This window comes from Harpia harpyja, chromosome 23, assembly GCF_026419915.1.
Source record: "Harpia harpyja isolate bHarHar1 chromosome 23, bHarHar1 primary haplotype, whole genome shotgun sequence".
Lineage (NCBI taxonomy): Eukaryota > Metazoa > Chordata > Aves > Accipitriformes > Accipitridae > Harpia > Harpia harpyja.
In genome coordinates, this window is record NC_068962.1 from 7,228,219 (window position 1) to 7,248,787 (window position 20,569).

Here is a 20,569-nt window from a genome sequence, read left to right on the forward strand (position 1 = left end):
AGTGCAAAATCAACACTGAATGAGATGGCTTTCTCCCGCTCCACATGGGTAGGGTTTTTTCAGACTAAAAACATGTTGAAAAATGCTACTTAAAATTTTACTTGGAGGAGTTTAGGAAACCACTTACTCTCAATGACTACAGGACTAGATGGCATCTGAAAGAGTCTAGAAGCTTTCATTACAGTATTATACGAAAATTATGTACCAAAGTCTATTTGTAGAGCTAGCAATTATCTCACAAGGAACTAACCCTGTATGTTACAGACATAAGAAAAGAGAAGTTTACAAGGCAGAATGCCTTGATAGGCAAAAAACCTATGACTGTCAGAGAATTTTTATTCATTTGCTCAGCAATGGCACCATTTCCTTCTAAATTATATGTAAATCCTTAGCCATTGCCATTTAACAAAGTTTATCAACAATTTTAATGCCAATGCAGCTTTTCAGATAAAAACACAGCCACTCTACATGGGCTACAAACCAAAACCTCTGAATTCCACATAAACATACTCATTCAAATAAACGTAATGTATTCAATACCCATTCTCTAACTCCCAGCTTTGTTGCTTAAGAGTGTTATCTTTCCTTCCAGACTGCAATTAGAAGTAAATACCCTTGTATGTCGATGTCTAGCTTTTGCAGGGGGAGAAGGCAAAATGGTCAGAGTTGACCAATTTCAGTAATGAAATTAGGTAACACACAGCACCTTGAAGCGTGATACATGACTTCATTTTCTTTCAAGTTCTTTTTTTGAACAAAGGGAAAGAATATAAGCAACAGGTGTTCGTGATCTTATAGTACAAAACACTACCACCACCAAATTCCATCAGAAGCAAACTATTCTGTTAAAAGCACATTAGGGAAAAGAAGTGTAAGAACTCCCTTCAAGGTTTTTTTCCATTTCCTAAATGTCTCAGTATTTCGCAAACAGTTTACCTCAGACATTGGAGTGCCCCAGAAGTCATTTTGAAACAGATTTTTTAATGGAGTAGAAGGATGCAAGTCTTTATTGTCCAAAATCGCTGAAACGTCATCAAAAACAAAGCCACAAAAGAGACTGTTCCAGTAGCAGGCTGCCACCACACCAACTATTAGTGCTGCTTCCTTCAGGCTTACATCAGCCATCTTCTCTAAGAGTTTTCATGGACAAAAGCTGAAATATATGGACAGAAACTTGAGTAGTTTTACTGATTAAAAACTAAACTTGATAAATAAAGTCAAATTACAACATCCGGTATTTTAGAAGTTAATGACACTACATATCTAAAAATCAGTAAGATAGAAAGCTCTCCTAAAGTGTCATCCATCTTACACAACTTAGTGTTTAAAAAAAATACTCTCATTAAAAAGTCTCACCCCTAAAAAGCCCTCATATGAGCTAGATACACTGCTACATTTCATGTTTCACTAAAAAAAGAAGATTGATGATAAATTGTGATGTAGTTTTTAGCAGACAGCTATGCAGTTCAAGTGAATGCTGCAAACTATGAAAATTAAGTTCTCTAGAACCCTGAGTTGTTTACCATACTGACACAGAATACTAAGTTACCAAAAAGACAGAGAGTGTGTTAATTACTCATGTTTTTTAGGATAAAGGTGTTTCTCAAAATATTTCAAAAGCAATTAAAGAAATAAATTTCAAACATTCTGAAGAACAAACAGGAAATGAAGAACTTCATAAATACAGGTGTTCAAGAACAGGTGAAGAAGGACATCAGTAATAATAATAAGTTAAACTTACCATTGAAGCTCACACTTTGTTCATTCGCATTCTTCATAGAAGTTCATGAAAAGTATTTTTTTTCTCAACTCTGCCAATTACTCCAGTGTCACTGAATATTCATGAGAGTCCTGTCTAAATAAAAATAGCATGCAAAAAAGACACTACAAATGAACTTCATCATGTTATTTCCTCTCGTCTTGCATAAACTTCCTAAGCCCTAGACATTATTAAGCAGCAGTTTTATGATTATTTAAAAAATACATGGGTGACCTGATCAAAAGGTGAAATTACTATGTATTGGGTTGTTTGAAAACACTGTTCTCCCCTGGAAGAATAAGAAGGTAACTACAGGTCAAAGGCATTCTTTTTGACCACTGGATGACACAGCATGTATTACTGGCAATTGCTGGGATCGAAGATACTGGAAAGGTACAGACAGTTGAACGCTGACTTAGTTTTGTGAAGGAGAGATGACTGAACAAAAATATGTAGCATTTTCCCCAAAACTAGAAAGGGGTAACATCTGTAAGGGCACAGAACAGCTAATATTAGCCAGATAATGTGGACCCATAAATATGTAAAAACACTAGCCTTATGTCTATCAGGGCTCACACATCAAAGCTGATGAGTTATTTGGAAGCTGTAGTCTCTTTTGTTGTCCTAAACCCTGAAAAGCTAGTGATTTTTTTTTGCTTTGGTTTGTTGGGGTTTTTTTAATTGTGTTCAGGTTTAAGTATACTATCTTCTAAAAAGAGGTCACAGAGATACCTCATTCAGATAGGTAATCTCAGCTGTGGTTTGCAGTCTGGGCCTGAGAGCACGACAATTGCCTATCACAACTAGTGGTAAAGGAGCAGTGGTACAGGAAGGAATGCATGTGCAACAGGATGCAGGTGCAATTAAACTAAAAACCAGGACAAAGATCATTTAAAAGGAATCAAACCAATCCATTCAGTGTTACTCACATAATGGCAGTGAAGGTGTTTTCTTCTTTTGTAGTACTTGGAGCACTGGCTATTGGTGTTACTTCAACCAAGGAAGTGCCTTTTTTCAAAGCTGCCACCACCTTTGTAATAAAAAAAAGAAAAAACCCACAATGTTAAATGTTAAAGGGTGCTGCTACATCTGTTTGCCAGGCTGGATCACAGTACTTTAAAACACTAAGCCAAGGTTAAGTCTGAACACGTTTATGGTCTTCTTGGAAGCCAGAGAAATCTTATTTAAAAAGAAAATAAAGCATACTGCAGGAATACATGAAAAGACAGCCCACTTTTGAACTTCAACTCACCAAAGTTTTTTAGTTCTGCCCCCAAAAAATGTGGAGAAGAAGAAACTGCTGTTCCTCACCCTGCTAGAAACAGAGTTTGAAACTCCTTGTTTGCAACAGGTTCTCAACAGTGCACTTCCTACTTCCTGAGGTTCACTATTTCTACTGAGAAGCAGTGACATCTGAAAAGGACCTACAGCAAACATGTAATGATTTTCCAACACACATTTTTTAAATACTGTGTTCCAAAAATTAATGGGACAAGATAATATTGCCACACAGAACCAACCACAAGGCTTATTTAAATTCGCCCTTTAAGAAAAAGCATCGCAAGGGAGTAGTTTTTTGGTGATCTGTGATTTTTTTAACAATGTAAGTTTATTGTATTCGTTGAAGCAGCAAGCCCTTGCAGATACTGCTTTGCATAACAAGGAGTAATTCTGAGGTAATTCTTTAACAACCCTATTTCAGAAACAGCTACTGCTACCCAATTAGGAAAAAAAAAAAGGATAGATTCCTAAGTATAGCTTCTTATCAAAAGGAAAAACTTAACCAACCTTAATTGCTAGCTCCTCAAATACTTTTTGTAGGTTTTTACTTTTCCCTACACAGAATATATGTCAAGACAGCTACTCTACTTATCCCTTAATCCTAAGGCAATTCTGATGCTTTCACAAGCCTTTCTTTTTGCTCTGAATTTCTAGTATTTCTTCCACTCAGAACTCTAACTTTACACCACTACTGACCATGCTGTTCCCTGACAGAGCTACGTTACATGCCAACTGTAGGGAAAATACTGTTTTCATTTGAATGAAAGGGAACTCTTAGGCATAAAGAAATAAATTAAGATTTTTAGCTACATCCAAAGTCAGGTTTAAGTGGCTAGCCCACCATCAGGGAACGCTGTTTAAGAACTCCAGAAAAAATTCACTTTTAACATCACAATTTTTTAATTTGAAATTCACCCTCTCCTTTACATGCACATTTCAACCACAGACATGACTGCAAATACATGCAAATATATGGCTATAATTTGGTCTTTCAAGCCAAACATTTGAGCCACAGACATTCCACGCAATTCTGAACATCTTACTAAATTTACTGTAAGGAACGAGCATATGCAACAACGCATTGTTCTGGTTTTAGCGGCAAGTCACAGAACACACTGCTTGAACTCTGCCAAGCTTGGTAACCTGAAATGCATCACACATCAAATTTTTGTTGTTGCACACATCAAATCGCAAAAGCACTAGGAGGTCTTGGCAACAGACAGGCATAATGGATATCTGAAGAGCCCCAATTTTCCAGCAATCTGCTTCCAGGGCAAGCAGAAAGAGAAAAATGGGAAATGCAAGGCCACATACAATCTGTAGATTGCACAAAACTGTAGCACAGATACTTTACTACTTCTGACTTGCATTCTGGCATTCCAAGGTCTTATTTTCCTAAAATTTACTGTAGAGATACATGAAGTTAGGAAATTACTTTTTCCACCTGGTCCAGTAACAGGGTATTTTAATGTTCTTGCTGAATTAAAGCATAAATACGGAAGAGATGTTTTTCCAGTCCTTTATGTTAGCATAACAAGGCAGATTTTGAGGAAGGCTAACCATCAGAACTACTAATTCGTATCTGCTACTTCAGCTGGGTCCACAACCAAACTCCAAGCTTCAAACCTGCAATGACCATCAACATGTTGAAAATTCAAGACTAAAACTGAGGGAGGCCTATAAAACCTCATCTGTACTTGGTAAGCCAGGCAAAAGTATGTCTGCCATTAATCTCAGTGGAAAACAGCAATTGCTGTTTGGCAGCCAACACTCTTTTCACGCCAACTATCTGTTACCAGTTTGATGTTGGAAAGTAAGAAGCCATATAAGGACTATGCAAGACTGAGAACCTCATAGATCACAAATGTGCAAAAGACTGCTGAAGCCTTGGTATGATTGGGGTCCTCAAGTGAGTGGATATATTCCCCTTCCTGCCCAATTGACATGTTGAAATTTGCTATCAACCCAAGTATGGTCTTGCAAGTGCCAGTATTTCACCACTCCCAGTGATGGATGTATTGATAAATACCCGTAAAATGCTGCCTAACAACTTGTTTGTTAATACTGGCTTCCTGTAGTGGAGAACTGCATCACTGACTGCTCCAACACATGTAAACAGATTGACTGTCCCTCAAGTTATTTTTTCATCTCACCTACCTGCTACCTTCACAGCTTGCCATACTGCCCATCAGATACCTTAACCACCCCTTGGGCTGTACAACTGCCAGTTCGTGGTCTATGGAACAGGCACAGAGCCCTCATTTGACTGGATGAAATCAAGACAGACACATACTTTATTACCAAGATTTCTGTTGGATGTTTTAATTTACAACAATATCTGACCATGTCATGAAGAATATACAGCTGTAAACAATAAGCAGCAAGATAAGCCTTGTGAGAAACTGCACGATCATGAGACCTGATTGTGGAAAAACAGAATGCCCAAGCTGTGCAAAACACCTGATTGTTAGTCTAATTTTCTAAAGGTGTTTGGCACAGAAATCTGCGTTTTGCACTGTACTGTTCTCATGCGCGTACAGAGACATTAAGTGGAAAGGACAGACAAGAACCAGAGCTCTCAAGCAGGTTTGGCTTGTAAGGCATGTCATTTTCCTTTTCCAACTTCTTGAGAACCCTCTACCAGTTCATCCAGTCTTCTACTTCAAGAACTACAGAAAAGAGTAACACATAACAAAAAAAAAACCAAACCCAAACCAACCAAACACCAAAAACTTTTAGAAAAGTAGGAAAACAAAATATTTCTCTACAATCACTACCAAATCCATGACATTACGGATGGTTTAGCACAGCATACTGGAAAATATAGTAGTCTGCACAAAAAAATTCAACACAAATGAAAAATGCATAATGATGTTCTAAGAGTATCCTCAGTTGGGAGATTTGGGAGTGTGGAAGCCATTTTCTGCCCACATGAACTTAAGAAAATTTAGGAAGTACACATTTAGGCAGGAATACAGCTGCAATCCCTAGATATGCAACAGCTAATTAGCACTCCATAATTAGCTATCACCTAATAAACATGCTATCTGCCACCTTACATCAACAACAAACCCTTGCAGGAGCAAATATGTTTGTGTTGATTAGACATATCTTACTACCTAACTTTAGAAACTTAAACATAACAGTTAAAATTTTTCTTCTACTGGGTAATGGCACTTTTACACCCTAAAAGGCATTAATAACAACTTCTGTTCCAATCAATCCTACTTCAAAGAAAACGTTCTATGCAAGTCACCTTTTTCTTCTTTAGGAAAAAAGACATGGGTAGTGGCAGTAATAGAGAATTTGAGAACCATGGCACTTCCATATGGGAAAAAGCTTGTACAATCTACTTAATCCTGCTCAGGACTTCCACAGAAACTGACAGGAACAAACATGATCATTAAAACTCACCTCAAACAGATGTCACAATTGCAAAGTTTCAACCTGTTCCAGCTTTTGTACGCAACCTCTTACTACTCCTGAAAATACCCAGCATAATTGACATATTATTGATGTCAAGCTGTCAGAAAACTTTTTTTAAAATTCACCTTATTCACTGTCCATAAGAGAATATTAGTTACTACAATCTAAAGATTGATTTTTTTTTTATATCTCATATTTGGAGAATATTTTCATTCACACTTTATTAAATATTCGTAGATATTAAAAATATACCTGACACTTTTCAGTCATACCAAGATGTCAGCATTTTCAACCATAATCAAACTGCAGCTGTTCTCTGAAGATGACGATGTAAGCATCAGTGAAGCAACAGTCTGCAACTCCATAGAGTCACTTTGATGAACAGTGCTTTGAGTGTGCAATGTGAAGCATAATTATTATGTAAATCTCAAGGAACTTAATTTTGTGTTATATTAATTAGGCTACTGGAAACAAAAACCAGGCAATTTGCATATGGATCAGGCAGTTTCCTGAAAAGCTTTGAAAACAAACTAATGAGCATTTATGCACATACCTAATCATAAAATGCGGGCTTCCCACTCTCCTGTTTGGAGTTCTAAAGCCAGTGGAGAGATGGACATACACAAAGGAGCTGCCAAAAAATAGTCGTGCATCTCATTTACTCTGGAGACATACACTTTGATAACCATTGAAGGTCCTGAACTGTTTAAAACATACTTACAGTTCACACAGAAACCCATCAAATTATCAAAGGTGGAAGAAAACAGAGAACTGTTAAAACACTCCTAGATTTATTTTTAAACAGGTGAGCAACAAGTTCATCTAAGAGCTGGTGGCTGAATTGATGAATATCAGCAGAGATATACACAATGGGTTACTAAACCCAGTAGTATAATCATTTAAAAATGGCGTGTTAATTCAGCTTCTGAGACTCTGCTAATGTCCTAATTTGTCTTGCCTACCTGCTACCCTTTCTGTATTTTTATTTTTGGCTAAATTGAATATTGTTTCTGCTGACTTGATACGAGTGTTCAATGACAGAAAGAGATCATCATTTTGTTTCTGTTGTTCCCTTCCAACACAGCCTTTACATTTATCTTCTCTTAAAAATGTCACTCCAACGTACAGCTCCAGTATGAAACAACTTAGATGCACAGCTGAGATTTAAATGATTGGGTTTGAACCTCATATAGGTGAAGGCAAGCAGTATTTGGGAAGATGGGAGGAGGAAAAATGCAAAACATGCCTGGATTCCCACTTCATCTTGCCGAGATCCTAGAGCAGAATAAATATAACAAGAAAAGTTTTATTGTGGCAACCTTCCTCTGCAAATACTACAGGATCAAGAGGAATGGGACTAAACTGAAGTACTCTTCATTCCCCAGCAAGGCAATGGCCCCCAGCCTTCTCTTCATACAGTTCTGAAGCATCAACTAGATGAGGAATGGCAGCTCTGACATGGAGTCAGCACATGTGTTGCAGGCCAGAGGAAAGATTTCCCAGGGGGAAGACTGTGAAGAGCTTGCTGGCAACCAAGCAGCTGAACTAACACTCAGGACATTTTAGGGTACTCTGGTACAAACAAGGATTAAAACATAAAACAATTTAAAAACAGGCGAGATGAAGATACTGTTTTAGCTGGTGGTTTACCTTCAATTTGTTCAATGCAACTGATGCAACAGCAGTTGAAATACAAACCACAGAGATATGGTTTGTATTTTAAGGTATTTTATAGTTTAGAATGATTAGCAGGATCTCACACTTCAAAGTCAAACCTTTAGGGTTTTTGTTTTGTTTTTTCTACATGCAAACAGTAACAAAGTAATACCTTTTATATTTAGAATAACTACATAAAACACGATTTGTTTCCTCACAGGACACTGATGCAAAAATAGTGTCTCTAAAATAATTCTGATCAACACTCCCAGTGTTCTAGAAATACAACAGCAGAAACTGCATGTTTGTTAACTCCAAAGAATAAACGAACAAAAGCTACATGGGTGGCACAAGCTGAAAAGACAGCCTTTAGACTCTGCTGTGCATGTCCTTATTTAGCATGCTTGGTCTGTATATGACTTCTTGTGGTATTTTTAATAACATTCCACTGGGTCTTTCATATTGCAGTTTTTGTATTAGCTCTTTGAAACGGCATAGTGTTATCAAAACTGTGCTTTAACATGGATGCCTAACTCTTCTATCAGGGTAGGTCAAGCTGTGTACTATAGAGCTAAAATGTTCTTTGGTTCCAGAACCACAAGCAGGTATTCCCACTAAAAGAAGATCCACTTATACAAAGGTTGTCACGCGATTAGATGTGATGCAGAACAAAAGAAAAACCAATTCATTTGCTCTAAGCCATTCTGTATTTTAAACCTTTTCTCATTTTGTGTGGGGTTAATAATTCCATTCTTTTCACTCTTTTTTTTCACTTTTGGAAGTTTTCATGCCCACCTCAAAATCCCTTTTAGTTCTGCATCAATCTTCTTTACTAGCTGCACTACACAATTATAACCTAGATGTGGTTTCACCACCAGTATATGCAATGGTGTATTTTCTGTTGATTCTATAAGTCAAAAAAATGCTGAAGCACATTAAATAAAGCACATTAAATAGCTATACTGGCCTTAACAGCTTGTTAACATTAACCTGATGAAGAGGATTAAAAAAAAGAGTTATTATTCGAAGCATCCTAGCATCAATGGATTATTTTATTTTCTATATCACAGGGGGATCCATTTCCTGAAAGCTCATCTTGTAGCAAGGCAGCATCACTCTCTGTGGATCACCTGCTCCACCTATAGAAGTCCCTCCTGCTAAGAAATCATTATTTTACACTTGACCATAATGAATTTTATTTTTAGTAACATCTCCCATTCATGAAATATAATCCGGTCTCTTTTCCTTCCCTAACCACACAGTTTGCTTTTCCTACCCAGCACAGAGGTGTAATTAACCAATCTCTGGTTGAGTTATAAAAGTCTTTGCTTTCAATCAAGTATTAAGAGTTACGCCACGACTGGAACAAGTTGCGTAACTATAAGGAGTGCCAAGCGTCTTGCGTCTTGTCAGCCTCAATTAAATATCAACACTAATCAGGAGATAGCAAAGAAAAAGAAAACAATGAATAATCCAGGAAATGGCAAAAGTCCAAAGGTGACATTATGACCACCTTTCTCTTTCCATTAAGAAAGAAAAAAACAAATCCTCTTCAGCTCTCCACAGCTATTGAATGAATACGAAGATATACACACACCTCGATCGGTTGCTGGGTTTCCATTCTTATTTGAAAAGCCGCGTTCACACCCATTTACCTAAAAACACAGGATCCCAAACTTTTTGGGCCATCGGACCACTACCAACGCTCAGCCTTCCTCGCTGGCCACCAGTACCCGATGGATCCGAGTAGTTTATAGATGCCATCTTTTCCCTGTACTGCTCTGCACGCTACCTCCGGGGCTCCGACTCTGACACACCTGCCCACGAAGCACAAACCTACCCGGGCGGTACTGCAGCCCTCCCCTCAGCCGGTGGTGCGGGAAAAAGCAGGCTGCCCGCAGCCCTGGGGCGAAGCTGGAAACGTGAGGCCAGGCCGGGGGGTGGGGGGGCCGCCGGCGGGAAGCCCGAGGAAGGGAGCGGGCCGAGGAGCGAGGCCGCAGGCCCGTGCCCCCCCTCAAGCGGCGGGGAAGCGCCGCCAAGGACCGAGGCCGCACCGCAGCGGACGGCTCACGGATAAGGCCCGGCCAGCGGAGAGAGAGAAAAAGAGAGAGAGAGAGAGAGAGAGGACCACCCGCCGCCCCGGGAAACTACCGCGGGCAGCAGCTACGCCGGACCCAAGCCTCCCACCCACCCCAAAGCCCCTCGATGAGGGAACAGCCCGCCGCTGCCCGCCCTACCTGAGGCCGCGGAGGAAGCGGCTTCACCGCTACCGGCTGCTCCGCCGCCCGCACCTCGCTCCGCCAGACACTGCGCATGCGCACAGCACCCCGCCACCGCCGCTCCGGCCAGCAAAGGCCGCCGGGAAGCCGCCCCCCGCCCCGGGACGGCGGGCCCTGAGGCAGGCCGGGAGCCGTGCGGCACGCCGGGACGCGCAGTCCGCCGCCGTTGCGGCGGGGAAGCGGTTCGCCCGAGGGGGATCGGTGGGCGTCCTGCCCACCCCAGCGTCTCTGCCCACCCCCCCCCCCCCCCGCACATTGCCGTGCAATACCTCGGGATTGGGAGCGCCCGGGCGGCACCCTGCGGCCCGTCGTGCCGGCGGAGCGTTGACTTTCCCCGCGCCTACGAGCATCCGGGTCCCCAGGAGCGGAGCCGGCGGAAGAGTTTGATGGCGTCGCCTAGCAGCGGCCTCCGCCACCGCCGCCCTCCCCGGCGAGCGGTGAGGTCCGGGGCGGCGGAGGGTGCTCTGAGGAGGAGGGGGCCAAAATGGCTGCGCTCTGCGCTGCCGCCGCCCGGGGCGGCCCGCGATCCCCTGGGGAGCGCCGTGGACAGGCGGGCGGGCGGGCAGCCGGGCCGGGGCCGCTCCGGTGGTGCGGGAGGGCCGCGGGTGACGGGCAGAGGCGGCCGGGGGCCGGCGTCGGTGCCCGGAGGAGGTGAGAGCCCGCTGTGTCCGCTCTCGCCTGCCGCCTCAGCCGTGCCCCGTTGTGAAGGCGGGCGCAAAAGAAGGCGGTTTGTTAATTAGTTCAGCGGAGTCAGGAGGCAGAATTGTCTCCCGGAGGGATCGCGGTCTGTCACTGTATCGTTCCTGGGGCTGGGTTATACAAATTGGAAGAAAATAGGAACTCTGCGCAAGATCCTGTTTCGGTTGGGGCTTTGTGGTTTTAAGAGCCAGCGCTCTGTGGAGCTAGTGGATGAGAGCTAGTCTGGGTAATGTAGTTTGAAAATCAGAAGTAGCTTAAGCCGGGTTAGTCCTGCTAAGCTGGTACGGAGTTAGCAGAGCACATCTCCCGCATGACTGTGCTGCTTCTTGGTATTTGCTCTTGCTCAAGTATGGGTGACGATGTGCTTGCTGCACGTTATACACGCCTTTATGGAAAATGACAGCTGTTCCTACTGATGCTTAATTTCACTGAGATGATAAGGTGTCATCATGGTAGCTTAGCTGCCTCTCTACATGGCTTCTTTCCTGTACGCAGCGCAGGACATTATTGTTGTTCTGATAGTACTTGAACGTGCCCGCCAGACCGCCTTTTCTATCTGCCCTTGCTGAACTTTGTAACATCTGGCCGTTTTATGTATGTTTGAGTCCTTGAGTAAGTCAAGAAAATTTTGTGATAACTAATGTCAAATGCAGATCTATTTCACAATTTTTGTAGAGCCATGATCTCAGTGTTTCACCACACAGATCATCTGTCGACTAAAAGCACAGGTTCTAGTTGAGGGCAAGGGATCAGCTAAACTTTATGATGGAAAACTCTTCAATTAAATGAGTTCTCTCTTATTGTCCTTAAGTATGTACATACTGTGGAACATACTATATGCTTAGGTTGTGCCCTCTGCACCTTACTACAGCTGGTCTCCCAACAAGTTGGGTTATTTTCTTTATGTACAGATATCTCTCCTTTTGAGTAAAATTTTAGGACTGATACTTTCTTAAGATGTTGTTTTATAAGTTAAGAGAAAAAGAGATTTGGAAGGTGGAAGGTACGAAAAGATTGACAGTAGTAAGGTTGTGTATTTGCTTTCAGAATAGTTTTGATTGTTGGGCGTTTCATACCCATAATTCCTACATCTTATTGTTTAAGAAAAAATTAATGTTTTAAAAAAACCAACCCTTAAGTATGTTAGTGAAATCAAGTAGTATTCAATTAACTGAAACAGTAGGAGTGCCAAGATCAGTATCCGCCTGCATGTGGTTTTCTCATATTTTCGTTTACTATGACAAAGCAGAAAAGGAAAAATGTATATATGATGTCATTCTTATGCAGTCATGCATTATATGGAATGCATGTTTTCTAAAACATTTAGCAAACACTGAAGAAATGGTAAATACAGGGGACCTCTTAAGTAGTTCGCGTATTCAGAAAAGATGAGGGAAGTTTGATTTTTGTCCTCCCTTAAGCGTACAGCTGGATTTCAAAGTCTTAGAGCTCTTCTTTCAGAGTGCTTAGGCATATTTTGGAGGAAAGTAATACCAGTTCAGCCTTCCATTAAGGAAGGAAGTTGCAGTTGTTGAGTCTTTAAACTGCTGAGTGATGAAGAGGGTGCATGATGGAACAGATCTCAAAATATCATGCTTAGCATAGACCATTGTTACAGTTACTGATTGAGCTTTATTTTTTTTTCTATAAAATATGTATCCCTGCTGTGTCATTAGTTTTTTTGAATAATAATGAATTTAATATTCTAGTTAGTTTTATTTCTTTCTTAATTTTCTTAACTGTTTGTGCCATATTCATAATTCAGGGCAATAAGTAGATTAAAAAATGTTCTGTTTTAAACTTGGCAAAAACTATTTTTTTGAAATATTGATAATAAAGGCTAGAGGCAGCTCCAGAGAATAGAATAATCCAAGACTTCCAATCCCTTCTGCCTTTTCAGATACGGCATTGACTTTCAGGTGTATGAGAAGTCACGGTGACCCACAGTAACCAGTAGGTAAGCAGCAGAACAAAACTTTGCACCACTTTCTGACCAGATTTTTGTCAGTTTCCAGGCTGTTTACTGTCCTTTATCAACTCAAATATTCTAATCAAAAGGAAAGGATATTTAATACAAGAGTTTAATATCTTAGAAATTAATGTCAAGAAGTGGATACTCATAGTATCAAACTAAAGCAGGTGTTGGTTGTGTTTTAAATATTAGAAATAATGATTTTGTGACTCTACGGAGATGTTTATCCTACAAGGGCTGGTTCAAAGGACATCTGATTGTGTTTGATTGTTAACATAAAAATACTGCATTGAGAGGTGGGAAGGAAAATAGGGATATTAAGATTAAAATAGAGGTTTCACATGTGTCCTGATCTTCACTGTTAGTGTCAGAAATTCATTGAGTATGCATGATGTCAATTTTAACTTAAAGAAAAAACAGTTTTACTATAGTCATCTTGTTTGCAGGAGACCAAAATGTGAACACAATGTTAATCAATGTTACAAAATCGATAACCGTTATTAGAATCATCTCGTGTGGTTCAGTGGCCAGCCTCCTTTAAATCATTTGACATAAAATTGATTGGCACTGATAATGTCTGATAATTGTTATTTTAATTTTTGTTCCAGGAAAAAATTAGAAATTCAGTATGGCACCCATTTTAGATTGGAAGAAGCTTATGAAAGTTGATCCAGATGCTCTGCCTCGTCAAGAGGAACTAGCGGAAAGGTTGCTGGAGAGCATGTCCAAGGTATTCAAGGGGAAAACAGAACATAAGAGTTTTGTTATACATTCTTCCCTAAACTGTCTCTGGTTCTTCGCATACATAAATGATTTATTTTGTGGATTTCATTGATGATTGTATAAAAACATTGTTGTCTCTTTCCTCAGGTTGATGGGAAAGACTTAAAAACTCAAACTCAGGAACAGCTGATACATCTTTTTAAAATCACTCAGTCGCTATTGAAGGTTTGTATTAATCCTCACTTTCTACAATTCTGCAAATGCATTTGTTTATTTTTTGTTTAAATGAAAGCATCATTACTCTCGCTTTTTTTTTTTTTCTTTTCCTATTCCTGCATTGAAAACACTGGTTGCTCCTAAGAGCATTTATATGCTAAATGTGTGCTTGCATCAGAGTATCTGCTTGCAGCTGTTGGGATTATGGCATGTAGCAGTTGGAAGTGAATAGGCCTAACATAGTTGTATAGTTAAGGAACCTTAGTTTTATAGATGGAAAATACAAACAAATATCTCAAAAATTCATTAGATGTTTTAAGCTGTTGGTAACAATTTTAATTTTAATAGAAGTTTTTGTGGTATGTTGATGTTTTAGAGTAAATAAAAATGTCACCATGAATGAAGAAACACTGCCATCCTAAAACTGATCCTATAAATCTATCATACTTTCTTGTATTTATTCATAAATGTACTGAAAGCAAGAAATAATGGCAGCATAGGTTAGTACATTGGTTTTAGAGAGGCTTTTTTGCTGTTTTTAATTCTCAGCAGTATGCTTTTGAATGTTTAGGTAGCCCTGTGGAATAAATTACTAAAGAAGTTATTTCGACAATCTGAACTTCTTAATTGTCAGTATGGGGAAAAATGGGAGTGGCTTCATTTGTTTAAAGAGAGAAGATCGATATTCTTTTGTAAATGTTTTCATCACTTTAAACATGAGGTCTATGGAACAATCTTTTAATTTACGTTAGTAGTAAATATTTCTTCTTTGTTTACTATACTTTTTTTCCCAGATGAAAGCTCAAGAGGTAGAGCTGGCACTAGAAGAAGTTGAAAAAGCTGGGGAAGAGCAAGCCAAATGTGGTAAGCAAGCCTTTTTATGCTGTTCCTGAATGATTTGTTAAATGTATTTTTTAATTGTGGTTTTTTTTAAGTTTAGGGAACTGAATAAAATACCAACTGCTCTGAAGTCAATTGCTTCAGTGAAGCCATATATTTAAAGACTAAGGTTAACCATTGTTGTTTTATGTACTTTTACCTTGTTGGGTAATTCACTGTATCTGTTCTGTTTTAACAGAAAATCATTTTAAAACAAAGGTGATGAAACTTCAAAATGAATTAGAGGTATGTTTTAAAATTTTGTTAGTTTATAGAGTCCTGTTTGGTGTTTTTTGTAAATGAGGATTTTTAGACTAGTATTCTAATCTAGAAAAGAGATGTAATAGCCCTACATTTTAGCTAGTATTTTGTATTGGCTTTTGAATATTCACAAGCGTCAGGTTTGCAAAGAGCTGTATGTACAATGAATTTTTTTTATGCTTTAATTAATCCCATTTATTTTTAGAGATTTCTGGGTTTTGTTGAAAGAAGCTAGTGAGCCCTTCCTGTTGCTGTTCGTGAACATTAGGAACGTTAGTCTTAGCATCAGCTTTGGTTTTTTAGTTCTTTCTATTTTGAAGAACTGTACTATATTTATAATGTTATTTTAATGCTCTTAAGACGGCACAAAGATCTGCTGGTGGTCGTGATACTCGTTTTTTGCGTGATGAGATCCGCCAACTGGAAAAACAATTAGAACAAAAAGAGAGACAGTTAACAGATACAGAAAAAGAATTGGAAAAAGAGAAGAAAGTGAATGAACAGGTAAGAAGGACCTAGCCCAACATCTCTGAAAGCTGGTCTGGCACATCTTTTGAAAAGTCGCTGTTCTGAATAGAGCCTCTGAAATTAAAAAAAACCCACTGATTAAATAGGACTGCTGTGCATTCGTTTTCTGTTTTGTTTCTGGACTTCTTGGTTTTCATAGTTTGTGGTGTTAGTGATACGTATAAAGGTTTTCCGTCTCGTTCTAGCTTGCTCTTCGAAATGAAGATGCCGAAAATGAAAACATCAGATTAAGGAGAGAGGTTAGTAAAGAATTACTGCTGATTTACTGTATTTTTAACTTTATGTATAAATGCATTATTAGCTTTCTGTATTTATAATCTTTGGAGTGGCATGATGTTTAATTCTGTTTTAGAATGTTTCCTGGTTACTGGTACAAAGAGAATATGGAATTTTAATCACATTTAGCAAATATATAGTACGTCTGCTCCAATGAAACTTAGTTAATTGAGGTCAGGAGGTGTCTACATTTGAATTTACATAGTGCATTAATTTTGTCTGGATTTTGTGTTTTGAATTTTTGGTATTTTTCTTAAATACTATTGACAAGTAGATTTGGTGGATATTAGAAAGGATGGGGTTTATGCTTGCTGCCTTTGCTAAGATTGTCTGATTGGTTAAAATAAAATTATAAAAAGCCAAAAGTTACTATAACAGTAAATGCAAAAGTAGAGTTAACATTCTTTATTATTAGGATTTTTTTTTTAATCATTCTTGTCAAACATTTTTTTCTAGCTGTTTTTGGAAAAAAATGCATGTTTTAGAGCTTTTAATACCTGTAATCTTGGCCTCTGAGAGAATAAAACAGACAGCAAAAGTTAAATTAATGTCCTGGGGGGAAACCTTGAGAATCATTCCTCAAAATGCCCTTTTACGTATGTGTGTGTATGCATGTACATGCATGCATGGGTATATAGAAAAAACTATTTTATTTTGTCTCTATGTTGATTCCTATTTAGTCTTCCTAAAGCAAAGATAATTTCTAATATGTTTCATGCTTTGTTCTCTTGGTCTTGTTCTCTCCTTTTTAATCTGAAGAAAAAATGCATAAAGAAAAAGGTGAGGCTTCTAAGTTTTTTTTTTTTTAAAAGCAGACTGTAGGAATTCGGACAGGTTTTGACTGTCTTAGCTCGTTGTGTTAGATTGCTAGAAAAGCAGCAACTTTGTCTTCAACTCTTCAAAACAGATTTAAGTTTGGATTGCTCTCTCTGCAGAATGAACAATTGCGTCAGGATGTAGTTGACTATCAGAGGCAAATAGAGTCTCAAAAAGAAACAATTCTATTACGAAGAGGAGAGGATTCTGATTACAGATCGCAGTTGTCCAAAAAGAACTTTGAGCTTGTCCAGTATTTGGATGAAATTCAGGTAAAATCTATGCATACTATTGAATATTTATTAGAATATTACTGGCAATAGTGTTTTTCACAAAGCTACGTCAATTTACTGATCATGTGGAGTAAGGGAATTCGTAATGCAGTTGGGTTCTGTGATGCATATTCTCTGCATCTGTGAATCTGGCAGAGGTGAGGTAATGAAGTTACTGGCAATGGGAGATGTGTCTTTTATTTGCTGTTAGGATTTGTTGAAATTGCTGATCTAGAGGTGAAATACTCTCTTCTGTGCTAATTTTATGTAAGACTTTCAAGTCTTGCATTTAAGGTAGCTATCAATTACTGCTTGTTCAGGTATTAAGATGTGCTCTTTTTAAAAGTGACTTTTTCTTTAATTTTGCAGAATTTGACTGAAGCTAATGAGAAGTTAGACATTCAAAACCAAGAAATGAGGAAGAATCTTGAGGAATCAGTGCAAGAAATGGAGAAGATGACTGATGAATATAACAGAATGAAACTAATTGTGCAACAATCTGATATTGTTATGGATCAGTTAAGAAAAGAGAAAGAACAGTACAAATTTCAAGTAAGAACTGACTCATATTATTGAATATAATTTTATTTTAGCTTTATACTGTATTTTCATATTTTAGCTTAAATTAAAAAACATTCAACATATCCAGTTAAAAACACACGGTCTATTGAAATAACACTCTCTAAAAGTAGTGTGGTCTTTAAATTTGGTGCAAATTTTAAAACTTGACTGCAGATCACAAATTTTTTTTGTACAAAATGTTAGTCGTGCTGTTCTTAAGAGACATGACCTTCCCTTGCTGCTGTAATGCTAATCTGTTAAATTGTATGTGCTTGATGTAGTGTGTTTGTACATACACATTGCTTAAGCAAAACATTTTTTGTGATATGATGTTCATCCAAATGGCATTTCTAGGTTCAGGAGCTTTCAGACCAGCTGAAAGCAAAGAATGAGGAGGATGATCCACTCATGGCAGCTGTAAATGCAAAAGTTGAGGAATGGAAGGTACTTTTTTAATACTTTTTAATTATTTTTAGGAATTATTTCAAGTGTTCTGATGGTATTTTATCTTCTTTTCAGAAAATCTTAGCTTCAAAAGATGATGAACTCCTAGAGTATCAGCAAATGTTGTTTAACATGAAAGAGAAAGTGAAAATGGCCCAACTTGATGTAGACAAAAGCAATATACTGGCCCTTCAGCAGGTACAGTCTATGTGAGAAATTACACAGATAGAAATTACCATTCACTGAATATGCTAGTGACCAAATAATTATTTAGCCTTTCACAGTTTACAAATACCAGAATATGTATTACTTATGCTTGAGAATTATGAGACAGGTTGATTCATTCCACTACAAAATTAGCTTAATAGACAGTACACAAAGGAAACTTCTCTTGCTGCGTGTATGAACTGTTGGCATGGATGCTGTTGGTATTTGGTTCTGTTACTTTCATATTTATCTTTTCTAGCTATTAGTAGAGTGATTGCTTTAATATCTAAGCATCCATAATTTAATGTTTTTAAATTATAGCTTAGTTCCTGTCCTCTAACTTTGTTAGTAAAGGAAGAGTCTTACCTAGTGTTTAATTTTCTGTGTTCCTTTGTCTCACCTGATGCCATACATTAAGTCTGTGGTTCAGCCGATGATAGAGCTAGCTGAATTTAAGTATGTCTCATATTCATGCAAAATTACATAGTTCTTTTATAATTTTGAATTTCCCCACTTTCTTGAAAAACATAAAAAGAATAAATAAATAAATAATGTGGCCCATTAGGAAGCCTGAAATATGCATTATGGAAAGCATGCTGTATACCAGGATGATTCCCTGCCTTGCTTCAAGTTTTTTAAGTAAATGTGTCATGACATTTGTGTTACATGTTGGGCCCTTGTAGACTGAGCGGTATGGTGAGATGTATTTGTGCAGTCTTCCAAAACTAGGAACAGATAGCCTCTCAGGAGAAGAAAAACAAAACTGAAGTACAAAACAGCCTCTGGTGATCATAAGAAGGCAGCAGCTGAAAGTAACTTTGATAAGTAGTTGTAGAGTCTGGTTTTAGCTGACTAGATGGCTGTAGGAGTTGCTTTTATTGATAACCGTCATTAGCATGTTTTTCAACAGTTTTGTGGAAATAAGCATACTTTTAAAGCGGACACTTAAAAGTTAAATCAAGTTACTGCACTGTGTTTTAACTCAGAATGGACTGAGCTTGTTATAGTTCAGTTTATGTTTACATTCTGAGAGGTTATGTTTAGCTTCTTACAGCTTTGCTAAGCTCTTTACCTTTAGATTTGAAATGTGGTTATATTTGTCCCCTAAGAAAGCCTGAGCTTTTGTTTTTCATAATATTGGTATAAAGTAAGGTCAGCAACTCTTGAGATTTTTACATTATAATTACTTTCTGTAATTTTTTTGCAAGTCTCTTTTTTATCTTTTTCCTCTTTTTTCTTTTGTCACAGAAAAAATAACATTAAGCTGTCTGTGATATTTCTAAAGTTCATGTATAAGCACAGAAATAGTACAATATCAATAGAAGTCACTTTCGCAGTCTGTGTGTACTTATGGTTGTATATGCATGCAAAACAAGGTGTGATACGAATTTTTAAAAGTTGGATGATTTGCTGAAAGGCAGTCTGCAATACAGGTGTCATGTATGATGGATTGTTAGTCCTCCCAATCTTGAACTTGTATCTCTCGGTCCCCACTGGCAATTTTTTATGAGGAAGCTGTAAGAAACCCGTATCATCTGAAACTTTTCATCATATATTGGCTAACTCTTAGAGAACTGTTCTATATAAAATTGATATAGTAAAATACTACTTTTTTGTGTGTGTTTGAATGCTTTATTTTTACTCTTTATTTTTCCTGCTTTGCCTTTATATACCCAACTTCTAGATAATATCTGAACTCTATATTGTAAGTACAGTATATTTGATGTTCTATAAATTGTGTTGTATTAGATACTTGTAATTTCTTCATTTACTGTGTGGTGTTCTATATTGGTAGCTTGCCTGTTAGTAAAGAAGAATTCTCTAATGGAGTTCCTTGTTTTTGTGTGTGTAGGGTGTGCAAGAGCGAGATGCTCAGATAAGATTGCTTACTGAGCAAGTTGAACAGTATACCAAAGAAATGGAACAAAATGCATTTGTTATTGAGGAATTAAAAAATGATCTCCAAAAAGATACAGGTAACATGACCATTTTATTTTAATGTTTATGGAAAGGAAAGTAAGAAACCACAAATTTACTGTGCAGTCTTTATTCTCTAGAAATACAGAAAAATATTTGCAGTATTTGAGTAATATTAGTCTCTAATTGTTTTTGTTCATTTCTGTTTATTGAACATTCATGAAGAGTTTAAATTTATTCACAGTACTTTGGTGGGCTTTATGGCTAATACAGTGCCTAGTAAAACTATACCTGGTCTTTAAGGGTTAGAGTATAACATGCAAGGTCTCAGCTCTATCAAGAATTGAAAATGAGTAGTAGCATGCAATTCAGAATAAATTCTGATGTCCCTTCCATG

At 38.1% G+C, this 20,569-nt stretch overlaps 2 protein-coding genes across 7 annotated transcripts in view; one reads left to right on the top strand and one right to left on the bottom strand.

Annotated features, from left to right (window-relative positions):
- The window catches only part of TMTC3 (transmembrane O-mannosyltransferase targeting cadherins 3), a 35,654-nt gene extending 24,881 nt beyond the window's left edge, over positions 1–10,773 (bottom strand). For 2 of the 6 annotated variants that reach the window (XM_052774556.1, XM_052774550.1), the window contains exons 1-4: positions 10,360–10,446; positions 2,689–2,789; positions 1,742–1,855; positions 937–1,153 (exon numbers count right to left, since the gene is read on the bottom strand). In XM_052774556.1, coding sequence (XP_052630516.1) covers positions 937–1,125 — 189 coding nt within the window. In that variant the 5' untranslated portion in view covers positions 1,126–1,153; positions 1,742–1,855; positions 2,689–2,789; positions 10,360–10,446. Of the gene's footprint in view, positions 1–936; positions 1,154–1,741; positions 1,856–2,688; positions 2,790–3,011; positions 3,058–10,359; positions 10,447–10,670 lie in introns of those variants that run through there. The other 4 variants (XM_052774554.1, XM_052774551.1, XM_052774555.1 and 1 more) reach the window with 4 other exon arrangements.
- The window catches only part of CEP290 (centrosomal protein 290), a 56,286-nt gene continuing 46,442 nt past the window's right edge, over positions 10,726–20,569 (top strand). Inside the window, exons 1-14 of the mRNA XM_052774166.1 lie at positions 10,726–10,838; positions 13,001–13,057; positions 13,681–13,802; positions 13,943–14,020; positions 14,806–14,875; positions 15,090–15,136; positions 15,512–15,655; positions 15,865–15,918; positions 16,715–16,735; positions 16,891–17,043; positions 17,413–17,595; positions 17,959–18,048; positions 18,124–18,246; positions 20,108–20,231. Coding sequence (XP_052630126.1) covers positions 13,701–13,802; positions 13,943–14,020; positions 14,806–14,875; positions 15,090–15,136; positions 15,512–15,655; positions 15,865–15,918; positions 16,715–16,735; positions 16,891–17,043; positions 17,413–17,595; positions 17,959–18,048; positions 18,124–18,246; positions 20,108–20,231 — 1,189 coding nt within the window. The 5' untranslated portion in view covers positions 10,726–10,838; positions 13,001–13,057; positions 13,681–13,700. The remainder of the gene's footprint in view (positions 10,839–13,000; positions 13,058–13,680; positions 13,803–13,942; positions 14,021–14,805; positions 14,876–15,089; positions 15,137–15,511; positions 15,656–15,864; positions 15,919–16,714; positions 16,736–16,890; positions 17,044–17,412; positions 17,596–17,958; positions 18,049–18,123; positions 18,247–20,107; positions 20,232–20,569) is intronic.